This window comes from Gavia stellata, chromosome 3, assembly GCF_030936135.1.
Source record: "Gavia stellata isolate bGavSte3 chromosome 3, bGavSte3.hap2, whole genome shotgun sequence".
Lineage (NCBI taxonomy): Eukaryota > Metazoa > Chordata > Aves > Gaviiformes > Gaviidae > Gavia > Gavia stellata.
In genome coordinates this window covers 36,039,286-36,054,265 of record NC_082596.1, presented here as the reverse complement: position 1 = coordinate 36,054,265, position 14,980 = coordinate 36,039,286, and the positions used below count along the sequence as shown (strand labels likewise).

At 37.8% G+C, this 14,980-nt stretch overlaps 1 protein-coding gene across 1 annotated transcript in view; it reads left to right on the top strand.

Moving 5' to 3' along the window:
- The window catches only part of KCNB2 (potassium voltage-gated channel subfamily B member 2), a 179,407-nt gene extending 165,027 nt beyond the window's left edge, over positions 1–14,380 (top strand). The window contains exon 2 of the mRNA XM_059815456.1: positions 12,218–14,380. Coding sequence (XP_059671439.1) covers positions 12,218–14,380 — 2,163 coding nt within the window. The remainder of the gene's footprint in view (positions 1–12,217) is intronic.
- Positions 14,381–14,980: the final 600 nt, after the last annotated feature.

Here is a 14,980-nt window from a genome sequence, read left to right as displayed (position 1 = left end):
TAAGCAGTACCTTTTAACAATAGATAATATATTCTGTGCATCAGATCTTTATTCAATTACAATTTGACCTTTCTAAATATGATGTGATGACATTTATATATTTCTTTGAAGAGCATTGGTACTTTGCAGATGTGTTACAGAATACATCATACCTTAATAAAGGCCTGAAACTGGAGTATTACAGATGAAGTTTCAAAAGTAATTCTGGGAGGACATCTAACATAAGGAAGAGTTTCTAACCCAAATTCTGCATCTGAACTCTGTTGCTCAGCATCCAACCTGGCCAAAGAACTGTTCTCAATCTAATGCCTACCTTTGCAAATTTTGGCTGTGTAGCCACAGCAGGAGGTAAAACTCCTAGCAGCATAGCGTTCGAAGTCACTGGAGAAAACAAACATTCTTACCACATGAAAGACAAATTTGAAAAGGAGAGTAAGGAAGTCTACTCAAAATGTGTAGCTTTGTTCCCAGATGCATCCCACCAGCCTTATCATGGTAGCTCTACCAGCAGTGTGTTCCCATGGGTTAAAAAAAGTCCAAAATAGGAGCACTCCAATAAAGGTTGGCCATCCTCTGCATCAGCTTTCAAAGAATCTGACTCCATCTTTTCCTGAATGTTTAGAATTCCAGGAGCTGCTGAAGCTGAAAGAGTAGAAGTTAATAATCACTGGATTCGCTACAAGTAATAGCAATAAGATCTGATTATATTAGCTGCTTACATTATCTGATAGGGTCAGGATGTGCAGGATGAATATTTATTGCACCTTCAGAGGCTCTCTGAATCTGTGTCTAGTTTAGGCCTTTCTTAAAGTATCCTGGTTTTCCACCAAGCTGTCTAGTGCTCTAGAGTGCCATTTTAGCTATCAGTGGCAAAACCCATTCTTCCTGAACCACATCCTTTCTAACAGAAACAAGATGAAGGCAAAAATGTTATAAAAGTTCTATCATCCAAATGATTTGTGTTGGGCTAACTCTCACCCAACTAATTTAATCAGCTCTCCAGCTGCTTTGGATCATGGTGGGGGAAATCAGAGGTTGAATTCCATGATTTTATTCAGCAGACTGCTTTCTGCTATAGTGTTACTCCAAACAGCCCTCACTTAAGTTCTCTACCTGATTTCTGATGATGCTAGTACTTAAGTTGCTTAAATATTTTATGTAAGAATCACAATTTCCATGCTGCAACAACTACATTGGTTTCGCTGTCCTTGATGGTTTATTTAGAACTAGTCTAAATAGGGCTCCAGTCTGCAGTGTAGCCATAACCTGTGAATCCACCCTTTTATTTTACATTTACAGAATACTTTGGCTTTACTAACTACTTAGTTTCTTCTCTTTCAGTTTCTTGTCAGCTTTGCTTCTCAATAACATGTCTTTATGGTACTGAAATTGGTGGGAAATTTTTGTAAAACACATCTACATCTAACCAAATCAATTTTCTTTCTTTATTGATTGGATTAAGACTAGAATCTTATTTAAACTACTGCACATTTTTCCATTCCCTAGAATTAACTTTCCCTAACACTGTATTTAACTTTTAGGGGTTTATTTCAGAAAAGAGATTCTAAAATTTGAAAGTTAATCAAGAGCAATATGGAGTGAACCATGGACAGAAAAAATACTTTAAAATAGCAGTAGGAGATTGAACAATTAAGCAGTTCCTTCTTTCATAGGGAAGTTATGAATGGATTATCAAGTGATCATCATACTATTTGATGACTGTGCTATCAGTATGTTTTGGTAAGATTGTTGTGTCGTTAGAATAATTAAATTTACTGTAAAATAAATTAAAGCATATTAAATATTTTCTTAATAAAACATATCAAAAAGAAAATATGAATTATGGGGAATTGAATATTGTTTAATGACTTAAAATAGGCATAAAATAAAAATATTATATATCAGGACTTAACTCTAAAGCTAAATCAATGTTCTTTTTTAGTTATATTTGTAGTAAATTTTATTAATTCAAGGAGCTAAAAACTCCACAGAGAATTAAGTCTTTTAGGTTGTGAATGAAAAATGTATAGATGGCAATTTCTCCCAATGGGATAGGATTAATTCCCTCCAAGAAATGTAAAAAACTAAAGGCTGATAAACAGGTCTATCTATTTTCTTCAGCTTGATCTCTCTCTCTTTTTTTTCCTTTTTTTTTTTTTTAATTTATATTAAGTAAATCCATAGTCCCCATGGTTATGGGCATAGTCTTTGAAGCATGAATTGAGCATAACTAATAAATCAATGTCTGCTAGAATTTGATATCATCCTAAAACACAGAGTATGATATGAAAGATTCATATGTTTCTGTTGAAGCTATAGTTAATATTTTAAATGTCATAAGTGTGAGCCTATGTAGTTATGAGAAAAAGTATCATATTGCATATATTTCCAGCGGAAGTCCACAATGGTTACAGGGAAAAGGGAGAAAGAAAGGAAAGTCACCTTACAGTTTGTAAAAAAGAAGACAGTTAAGATATGCAGGCCTTTAACTACACATAACGATATTGCAAAAGAGGAATCAACAGACTGGATTCATTTCCCTAACAATTTCTCTGATTTCACAAGTGTGGGAAATATTGGCATAAGCTTTATATAAACTTATAGATTGATGTAGATGTTTTATATAGAGCTGCAGTTCTGAAATATATATAGAAATTGACATGAAGCCAAGATAAAAAATTATTTTTAAAGTGTGTGTAAAGATTATGTCTGAATTTTGTGCCTGTCATAATTTCAAGTAAGGCTGAGTAGCAAATCTCTTTGATAGATAACAGCATTCTTCAGGTGGGACGTCATCCTTACTCACTGTATTATATTACTGAAAGACAGTGTCAGTCAATGTTAAAAAGGTGATAGAATGAAAATAGTTTAAACAATAATCTTAATATGGTTGTCAGCAAATTAGATTCAAGTGTACAGTCCTGGTTAATAATCTGAGGTCTTGGCTGTAAACAAATTCCGTTAAAACGAAATGGCAAATACAAACACTGAGAACCAAGAAATTTACTTTCTAATTTCCAAAGCATTTCTTTTTGAAGTCAGTTACATCCAGCTTTCTGGTTTAAGTTTAATGTTAATATCAAAATGAGTTGCATCAGAATGAATCTGTACATCAGGTGTGTTGATTCTCCCCATTATATCCATTCAACAGCTTATACTAGAACTCTCAGAGCTAAACAATTGCATTTTGGTTTTTCATTGCTCCTGCTTGTTTAGCTCTGCCATGATTTGCCAGGTGTTTTTAATAACTTATTTAATGGCAAGCAGTAAAAAGAAATCTCTCACCTCTGGAGACATTTTCCAGCCTACTTCAATAGTATTTTGTCTGAGAAACAAATATTGTGCCAGCATTATCTTTATTTCGCCAGTATCGTCTTTACAAATGGTATACTTCCCATACCTTCATGTCTTTAAGGTGATAGGATAAAAGGGTTCTACAGTGGATGTGGGTGCACCACGACAGCGCACCGCTGCATCCGCCTTGCCGAGGGCCCGCATTCAGCACCGGGGCGGCGGACAGCTCCCGGGCGCGGCCCGCCCCGCTGGGTCCCAGCGCCCCGCTCCCACCCTCGTTTCCTTTGCGTAGGACAGTCAGCCCAGCTGCTTGCTGGAGATAACCTCCTTGTTTGGGGGGGTGTTTGGGTTTGGGTTTTTTTTAAATTAAATTCCTGGTAATTAATTCAATATTTTGTGCATGCAAATAGTGCAAAACAGATCTTGCATATGGTCTGCTATGCAAAAGAGTTGGAAATTGCAAGCTCTTTGTCATGACTCAGAAAGAAATTTTGAAGATTCTAGTATATTCATCTCAGTAATAATAATCAGCTTTCACTACCCGAAAATGTAGACAGCTAGTACAAAACACAACCTACACATAAGAAACATGCCAGCTGTGATCGTCAAAAGGTTTAGAAAATTTCTGAATGAGGACATGCAGGGACTTCATTAAAGACATCTCATTTATTTTTGATAAATTTAGCTGACTTTTCTTACACAGATGGGCAAATTGCTTCATCTAAAAATAATATTTAGGGAGGTCAAAAAGCTCTGCAGACATAAAGCTATTTTATAACCAAAGCCTTTAACATGACTCTTGAAGTTAATTTTTTGTGCTTATCTGTAATGTAGAGTTAAATTTCCCCCATTGATACACAGCAAATAAAGCTTAGCTAGATATACTTTTTATTTTCACTGTAACCTACATTACATTAAATGATTTAATTGATTAAACTAGTTACACTATAATTTCAAGCAGGTACTAGCTCCGCTTCTGTCAATAACATGACAGACAAATTCATGGGCTTATCCAATTCCTAGTGAAAAAAATAAAGCAATTCACTTACACTGACTCTGGATCTGCCATTTCTTCTACATTAAGTGCTAGTGGGCAGTTTGCTATTTGTCATGAAATAATTGATTTCATGTCTCCAACTGAGATAGCCTTTTGCTGTTCAACAAAAAAATATTATAACTGACTTGATATGGTTTTTAATCTGTTAACAAGCCCAAAGTAATGCTCATTAGCTTTGTGCTAAATAAACAGTATTCAGGGTTGTCTTCATTGATGCTAAACTGAATACATATGTCTCTTCTCAACCTATGAAGATTGCCTTCATGTGTGACTACTTAAGGTCTCCTATCTTTGCCAGATACCCCCAGTATTATCCTCAACTTTTGCTCATAATTAATTACAGCAGGTTTCTTCAGGGTAGTGCTGAAGATCCAGCTAATAGTCGCACTTGCAATCCATTGCCTATTACTTGTGCCTAGTGCAATTTCTCTGGTCTCCAAGATCTCTTTCACCACTTTTTGGTCACAATATTTAGTAAATACCTCTGGCAAATATTAGCAATGTTCTACTTGATTTTCTACTATGTAGCTAATGTGCTACTAGTGTTCTAATAGACTTTAATGGCCCCTGTGTTCAGATTCATAGAGACTCAGTCCACATTCCCAGGGTTCTCATTTTCCCATATTATCCACTGGAAGATTGTCTTATACCAAGCCACCTCCATATTCAGCTATAATCAAATGCTCAAGCCCACATTTTACTAAATCCTGATGCTGAAATTCTAGGTGGTGCAAACCCCGAGGTCATCTCTCTCTAAAGCAATAATCAAGTCATTAAGTAAATGCAGTTTGCCCACCACAGAGTGCAGGAGGGATGTATTATATTACTGTTATGCTAATACCATAAATACAAAAAACAGCAATTTACCTATAACAGAATGAAGGAGAGATGTATTTTATTACTATTAATTTAAGCCAGAAGTATACCAGGCTGCTCTCAAAGAACGTAGGATCCTTTCCTAAGCAGATTTATCCCTTCTGAGAGTCTAGGTCTTCTAAGGCAAATAATAGTCTATGGAATAGGAAGGTCAGCACAAAGTGGAAGAGGGATAGATATGGAAAGGCTTTGTGAAAAAACTGGAGTTCACACAGGGCTCTCGAGCAGGAATAATACCAGCTACACAGAAAGGCTTTATGACTGAACTTCTGAAGTAAAGGATGTGCCAAGGCAGTAGTAGTTTCTCAGGTCAGGTAAACCTACTGGAGCCATTTTCAAAATACTTTGCTTAGATACAGCGGTGCTTGAAGATGTTTGAGTGACCTAATGGTAAAATCTCAGCATAACTACCTGTTATTATCCCTCACGCTAGACTTATCTCCATTATGATCATGCTGATGTTATCATCATTAGTTTCCCATGCATACTGGAATTGGTATGCAGCAAACTACTACCTCCCTTGAGCCTCCTCAGACACAGACCTGAAGGATAGCACATTGCAGAAGCAAAGGAAGTCCCTTTGACTACCTGCCCTCAGCTTCACTACTACACATACTGGTTCCCAGTCTGAATGATCTTGATAGGACAGCACATCCCCGGACATATGCCACTTAAGAAATGACTACTTAGGTAGAGTCACCACTGAACTTCATAGAGCCATGAATAAAGACCTAGAAGTACTTGAATTCACTAGCTTAATGGGAACTTGGGTCTGTCAAGCTGAAGACAGAGCAGTGGCTGCTCATCTACTGATGAACTAGTAGCCACTTCTCATATCTAAAGATATGATAGGGAGTGTCTATGGAGCTAGTCATGAAATCTTTAGTGAAAACCTCCTAAATGACCATTTCTAGACTAAGCTTTTAAGGTGACATTCATCCCAGTGCAAAGAGACAAAAAGAAAAGACAGTGCATCACTTAGGCACCAGATAAGTACAACACTAAAAGCTTAACCTTCATATATGGAGGTTAATGTTAGGCTTAATGAATATCCCTGAAAGACCAATAAAGAGCATTCAAATTGAGTCCTTAAAAGCATTAATAATAATGATCTAGGAAAAAATGGAAATGAAAGGTCAGAATTCTAAATAATGTCATGAAGGAAGGAGATCAAGAGTAGCAGAGAGAAGCTGTTTAGTGATTACACGTGCTGTCAGAGCCATTATCAGATGTATTTCTGAAAGGGCAACTGTGACAGAGCTGTAAGCTGAACTAAATTTATGTTATTCTGTTAAATTATTCCCCTCTCCTCCATCTTATTTTTCAAAAATTAAACACTGTATTCTATGTGGAGCTGTTAGACCTGTGCCAGGAGTCTGCAGTCAGAGGTTATGCTAGAGAGGTAAAAAGAGATGAAAGGTGTACTCTGAAAAAGTAGATGTGCATAAGTAGCAGCAATTTTCCACTTGTAATGATGGTTTGCAGACCCTATAAGACAACTACAAAAGTTGTCTGTTTTGAGACTTTATGACAGAATGATATAAACTTCTTTCTTACTATGTAATGAAATTCCGTCTTCACTCTTGCAAGTACTGACTCAGCTCTAATAATGACAAAGGAGGGGCTGAGGTCAGAGTACCTGACCTGGAGGCTGGTGTCTTACTTATTTCTCAGTAATAGTTTTAGGATAATTTTACATTGGTACCTAGGTCTAATTTTAGTAACTGGCGATTAATTTTTCCATGACTTAAGACAAGGAATATTTGCAAACATATACAATACATCTATTCTTACATAATTTTCAGTGTTGCAGAACTATTAAGATTGGCTAGAACTGGCATGCTTAAGGCTTACCGTAACTTCATCGCGCTCCAGTTTGGACCAAATCCAAGTAGGGTTTGTCCCTATTTGGCTCCTTTTTCATGTCTCCTGGCCAAGGACCCTATGTTAATAAAGAGCATTAGCCAGTAAGGGCCGTACCCTGTTATCAGTAGAAAAATGTCTTGCCTCTTTGTTGAACTTTTTCAGTGTGGCCTGTTGAAACCTCAGATTCAAAGTAACAGACTTCTAAGTCTGCCAGACTGTTCATGATGTGAGCTGTGACACACAGGTACACATTTTGAGTGCAGAATTGCCAGCAGGCAGGCGCGAGCTGAATACAGCCCTCTCTGCAGAGCAGCACAATGTAGAATCGTGGGCCAGAGCAAGAGGTGATGCTTGTAACTGGGAAGTCCCAGGGACACAATGAAGGGAGACAATGAAGAGACCAGGGACAGAGATGCTGTCTCATGACTTTTTTCTGCAGTGTCTAGCAAGGAACGGCGGTGGCAGCTGCCGAAGGCAATGCCATAGACCTGCGCTGATAAGTGCTATTATTAGCTGATAAAATATCCTTGTACATATCCAGTTTGTACAAATGTAAAAATATGCTTCTCCTTTGCATTGCTGAAGGAAAGTATAATGGCCCCTTCCCCTAAATATCTCTACAGACTGAAGTCCTGACTATCCTTGAAATTCCTCATGTGATAATGCTTATAGTTGGAAGGTAGCTCAATTTGTAGTCTTGTCTTTGCTGCTCCAATGAACATCTCGTTTGGATAGTCCCAGGTGTCAAGAACAGGACACATACAGATTTAGGCAAATGTACAAGACAGTGCTCCTAGTGAGCAAAACTTTTTGTTCCAGTCAGTTGCAAACTCAATATCACAATCTGAAGACTGTTGACAGTAAAGGATGCTCCTGATTTAAACTGATTTCCATAAACTTCCCATCAAGCCTACAAATATGTCTTCCACTTTCATGGGCTTAGTCCCTGATTGAAAGTAAAACCTCCATGTTCTGACCTTCTGCCTCTGCCAGTGTGGCTGTGAGTCAGTGGTTTGTCTGGGCGCAAGCTGGGAGCTCTGTGCTACAGGCTACGGACACTTTTATGCAAGATACAGCATGGCCTGCTGGCTACAGCACGTGGTAGCTCTCAGGTTTCTCTGAAGAACCTAGACCAACTCCAGCTATCTATCTGCCCAAATCTACATCTAGACACCTTTTTCCAAGAGCAGATGCTTCTGAGAATATATAGCTAAAAATGCCCAAGAAACGTGATACAGTTCTCCAGAAACTGTTATCCTGCCCTGGAACAAAAACTAAGAAAACAACATCACTAATACAGTTTTACCTGATTACAGATTGAAACCTATATTAATCAAATATATTGCACAGGCTGTTAGATATGGGTCAACTGAACTTTCCCTGAGTAGCTATACTTTAGTGTGAACCTAATGTATACTTTTTCTCTGCTTTATATAACAATAACACTGGCATGTCAGTTATGTCAGGAGCCTTTTCATAGTATCAGTTGGTGCAGAACTGCAAGGAGCAATTTGAAGCCTACTCCATTACACCTTTGTTTTCTGCCTCAGTTTGTATGCTCATTTAATGCAGAAATCCTGACAGTGCTGGCAATAATGAGTAATGAGATGAATGCACAGGAAAAAAAAGCCAGTTTTTAGTAGCAATTTAATACTGGGAAACCACTGCATTTTCAGATTGCTACCAGTTCTTGCCCCCACAAAAATCAGAAACAACAGTACCTGGAGCAGCCTGTTAAGACTGCATCATTAACTCAAGGAATGTTTCACTATTATTGCATCAGCAGCAGATGATAGCCAGCCCATAAGAAAGGAATTTAAATATGTCCATTCTTTTAGAAGCATTTTGCAGTTTATAAGGAGATATTTTTAAAGTTTAATAGGAGTTGGATTTTTATGTTTTTGTAGAACCATAGCTAAATGACATAAACTGCCAGAATCTCTCCTTTAAGCAGAATATTGTTTATATATTGTTATATTCTGAAATGAAGTTTAAATATAGTATGTCAAGAATTATATAGCTAAACTGTGGTCATAGATTGATTACCTGGAGTATGAAAAATTTTCTGGGCATTTTCTGGGCATTTCAGTCCAGAATACAGTTCCAGAGACATGCCTAGAACACTGGAAGTTTTGCTGGTAAAGATTCAGTCAGCAGAGGTTTTATTTACTCTTCTGTATCAGCATAGCTAACGGAGCAGATTGCTACAGGCCTTTCTTATAAACTCAGTGCTTCTGTTAATATAAGCTACATCTGGTCTGTGAGGATTTACCAGCGTAATACTATCTGCAAAGTGTTCTTTATGTAGATTCATAATAGGGAGTCCCTTCTTCTTTTTCTCATAGTTGCTGTTGTTCTTCCTAGTGATCCCCTGCCATTCTTTGCCTAATGAGTTGTAAAATCTAATCAACTGCAATAATTAAAACATACTGTGTGTGGAATGATGCACAACTTTAATTACACAATAAAGTCCCAGACAAATAAAATCTTGAGATTCCTACATTAGAAGAAACCAAAAGACTTTCTTTTGCTGTAAATTTTTTTCGCCAAGAACAGTCTCGTGCTTATAGATGATGTGTATAAAACACTAAAATTCCAGACCTGCTATTCTGTAGATTTTATTAAAATAGCTGGCAGAGTTCAGGCTTGCATGTTACCAGCATATGAATGAATGGCTGGAACAAACAGATAGTTCGTTGTTGTCAATAAAACACCCTGGGTGGCAACTCTGAACAGGAAGTTTTGTACATGCACGGAGTTTTAGCATTGTGACATAGTGTAAGAAGGGGTGCTACACATTGACTCACCTCTTTTCTAGGACCTTTTGTGTGCTGGTGAACATTTAGGCATAAAATAAATGCCCTATGACAGACTGAAATGCCAGAGTTTCCTAATTAAAACCAGTTTGATTACAATCAGGCAGATACATTCTCATTATTTTATTTTTTAAGAACAATGCATGTCAAGTAATTGTGTCCTTGTATTGTACAGCTTTTTCCTATGCTGTTATTTACATTGTGATGCCGGCCCCAATGAGGAAGCAATCAGTTTGACAAAAACTGCAAGCTCAGCAATTCAGATCTGTGCTATGTTTATTTGTTCTTTGACTTGTCAAAGTATACTTATATTACTGAGGAGTATGTCGGAGAACTCAAGCACACCTTAGTTATTTCACAGTCATTTCAGTGAAGTGGATAACCTAGTATACTTTATTTAAGCTTCAAACTTTTTCACAGTGAAATCTGATACAGGCAACTTTCACAGTTTGAAAGGTGGTTACGGCTCTCCAATAGTGTTGCCTTTTGTCTGCCTCTGTCCTAGCTACAGGACCTCACGAATTTCATTATTCAGCCCTGCCTAGTGTTATTGTCTTCATTCTTTACTAAAATTGGCTTCTTTTACTATCGTTTTAACGGGAAGTATAGCCTTTCTAAATAGGATAGATTAACCAGAATATGTTTTCTGAATGGGCTGTATGAAGGATGAAGACACATGGTCCACAACTCAGCAGGAGAACTAAATGGATCTTATTCCTCCAATAAATATGTCTAAAAAAAAAAAAAAAGGCAGAAGCAGCATTGGTAGGGAGAGATGATACCAATCTGTTTAGAATATTTCAAAATATGAAAGGTGCTACCTGTTCTGTACTATTATTAGCTGAAAAAGGGCAAAGATAGCACATAAGTACAAGATGATGCCAAATATGGACCCTCACACCATAAGCAATTTAAATTTGTGCTTAGAGAGCTGAATATGTGCATAGTAACTCCTAGCTGAAACAGGCTTACTGCTATTTTTCTCCGAGTTAGAGTGAGGTGGCCTTTCCATCTCTGGAGCTGTTATCACCACTGTGACCAGTTTCTCCCCATATACTCATCACACCTGCATTCTGATTAGCTGCATTTCACTCTTCCTGGGTATTAACAGCAATTTTGTCAGACTTAGTGTGTCCTTGGAAGTACACCAAACATCACCAAATGTATTTACACAGTACCATTTCTGAGAAATGAGAGCAAATGCTTTTATGATTGAGCTTAAACTGAGCTTTAAAACAGAAAACAATTTATTTTAGTATTTCTAATAGAAACCTGGAATTACTTAGGACTTCTAACCAAAACAATGTATTTTTTCCAAGTAAAGTGTTATAATAACTTTTGCATCAGTTTAACACGTCACACACTATCTCAAAGCTGCCCATATCCCTTTCAGTATAAATAACTAAACTTTGTAGTAAAACCATTAGGTTCTCTGATAGATTAATTTCTTTTCTCGTAATATTGGTTCTGTAAATGAGAATGACCAGCTATTCTCTAAACGGAAGACTGTAAGGTATGGAGGTGCCTGAACTTTATCAAAGTGAATGACAAAATATTTCAGAAAACCTATCTCCTGAAACAGAAATTGAAATGTTATTTCTAGGAAGCATTCGTCTATTTACACATTTTAATCATGATGAGAAACTGGGTTCACCTTCACACTACTGCTTATTTTTTAAAATCTTGTGCTCTCAACCTAATTCAGGGCCAATACCTTAAATTCTTGTAGCACCTGAAATTTGTCTAGATGTGACAATTTGGCAGGACCACTCTCCTGAACAATGCTTCTTGTTTATTTTTCTTAACTTTGACTTTTGGCTCATAAATTTATGCATGGCTAGGAAGGTGTGCACTATGTAGTACTAAATTGACAGCTTACACATGGTATTTCCCAGTGACTTCTCAGCACTGTGTAAAGTTTTACATAATTACACTTAATGCAGAAAATTAATAACGTTCTGCACATTAGCAGGAATTTTATATCCTTCACTTGGTAACTTGCAATAATAAACATCACCTCCCATTGTAATTTAAAAATGGTAAGACCAGTCATGGCTTGCTTTCTGAAATGAGTTGGCTTACTGCAGGCAGTAAAACCATCAGGTTTTGACCATGTCTACGATGACTCTAATGTTTTCTCTCTGTGCAAAAATCAAAACATTAAAATAAAAAAAATGAATGCAGCAGCCAAAGCAGCTTCCACCGTTCTGAGTTTATTCGACACATGCACATTTGAAAGGATTTAAGCAAGCCCTGACAAATACACTTGTATCAGTCTAACCAAAACATTGTTTATTTTGTTTTACAGATTTTGGCCATTGTGTCCATTCTGTTCATCGTACTGTCCACTATTGCTTTGTCTCTTAACACACTGCCAGAGCTTCAAGAAATAGATGAATTTGGGCAGCCAAATGACAACCCTCAGCTAGCACACGTTGAAGCTGTGTGTATTGCTTGGTTTACCATGGAGTACCTTTTGCGTTTTCTGTCCTCACCAAATAAGTGGAAGTTCTTCAAAGGCCCGTTAAATGTCATTGACTTATTAGCTATCTTGCCGTACTATGTCACCATTTTCCTCACGGAGTCCAATAAAAGTGTCCTGCAGTTCCAAAACGTCAGACGTGTGGTTCAGATATTTCGTATTATGAGGATCCTAAGGATTCTTAAGCTTGCCAGACATTCAACAGGCCTTCAGTCTTTAGGTTTTACGCTCAGGCGGAGTTACAATGAATTGGGCTTGTTGATATTATTTTTAGCCATGGGAATAATGATATTTTCGAGTCTTGTATTCTTTGCTGAAAAGGATGAGGATGCCACAAAATTTACCAGTATCCCTGCATCATTCTGGTGGGCAACAATCACTATGACTACTGTAGGATACGGTGACATTTATCCTAAGACGTTATTAGGTAAAATAGTTGGAGGACTTTGCTGTATCGCTGGAGTGCTGGTCATAGCCCTGCCCATACCAATTATTGTGAACAATTTCTCAGAGTTTTATAAGGAGCAGAAAAGACAGGAGAAGGCAATTAAGAGGAGAGAAGCACTTGAGCGAGCTAAAAGAAATGGCAGTATTGTCTCCATGAACCTGAAAGACGCCTTTGCTCGCAGTATGGAAATGATAGATGTAGCAGTAGATTCAGGTAAGCCTGGAGAAGCAGCCAATCCAAAGGAGACACCTGATGACAACCACCTGTCCCCAAGCCGGTGGAAATGGGCCAGAAGGACAATGTCTGAAACAAGCTCAAGCAAGTCTTATGAGAACAAATACCAAGAAGTTAGTCAACAAGACTCCCAGGAGCAATTAAATAACACCGCAGCATCCTCCAGCCCGCAGCATCTCAGTGCCCAAAAACTGGAGATGTTGTATAATGAAATTACTAAAACTCAGTCTCAGCCTAATCTTAATGCTGGTTACCAAGACCAGTCAGCAAAGCCACCTGTGTATGGGGAAGAAATAGAAATGGAAGAAGTTACAGGTCAGAGAGATCCGCTGCCAACTGGACCTACGGACATCATAACAGACATGAGAAGCACATCCAGTATCGACAGTTTTGCCAGTTGTGCGACCGACTTCACAGAAACGGAGAGGTCTCCCCTTTCTCTGTTTCCTGGCTCTCACTTGCAAATGAGATTTCCAGTTGATGCTGTTAACCTGGAAGACAACCAAAGAGCAAGGAGTTCTCAGTTCATACCGTTCACAAAAGACAGAATGTTTTCTCCAACCGATGTCACCTTTGACTATAATCCAATCAACAGAGCTGTTACCAGTGACGGCAGTGGATCCCAAACTGTTTTGCATGGTCATTTGCATTTAGACACTGCCATGGAAAGCCCCAAAAGTTCTCTGAAAGGTAGTAACCCATTAAAATCTAGATCACTTAAAGTTAATTTTAAAGACAATAGAGGTGGTGCTCCACAAACTCCACCGAGCACTGCAAGGCCGCTGCCAGTAATGGCAGGAGCAGACTTCACACAGGCCACCCCTCAGCACATCAGCACCATTCTCCTAGAAGAAAATTCACCCCAAGGTGAACGACCTTTACTTGGTGCTGACGCATCAGTGCTTTGTCAGGGACCTGTTAAAAAATCATCCCCTCTCTTTCCCAAACAAAAGATTTTCACTTTCCCTTCAAAAGAGAGGAAGAGCTTCACTGAAATAGACACTGGAGAAGAAGAAGAGTTTATGGAGTTACATGGTATAAAACATGAAAAACAACAGGATATCAAGACAAATTGCTGTGGGGATAAACACAGTGATGGCAACCATTTAACAGAAGAGCCACAGGTCAGCTCTTCGCCCAAAAGCATGAGCCACAACTGTACCCAAGACATTTACCATGCTGTGGGTGAGGTAAAGAAAGACAGTAACCAAGAAGGTCACAAAATGGAAAACCATTTATTTGCCCCAGAAATTCATTCAAGTCCAGGAGAAACTGGTTACTGTCCCACACGCGAAACTAGCATGTGACTAGTTATAAAAGCAATAAAAATACCTTTTCTTAAAACACAGTTAGTAATGCCTATGAACTAAAACATGGAAAGCCTCAAGAAAAGTGCATAAAATGTTATTTTTGCATGGCATGAAGAGTTGTTTAGTTTAAATACTGTTTAATTTAAAAAAAAAAAGACTGCTTTTTGTAACAAACTGAAAAAAAAGGGAAAAAAATTACTCAAGAACAGTGAATAAAATAAAGAAAGCTCTGTTAGGAGCCAGTGTTCTGCAACATCTGACATTTTTGATCCTTTCACTTATGATTGTAGACAGATTTTGAACTCTTAACTTTCTTTCTTTTCTTGGTTACAATGAATTTTAGAATTTGCACATGAAAGGATGAAATGTCAATGCATGCATTCATAAAGATGTGAAACAAGGTGCTCTGAGCTTGCAAAATGCATATATTTGTAAATAGTTTGGGGCTGGGGGGAAAGCTACTGTTAACAAGGATTTATGGAAAAAGCATTTCCTGGGACACAGGTACTTCCTTCACAGCGTGCTGCCTGGAGGATTTGTACAGACTTATGTTGCAAAATTGCAACTTCTACTTAAAGCATCTCACATATCTTGCTT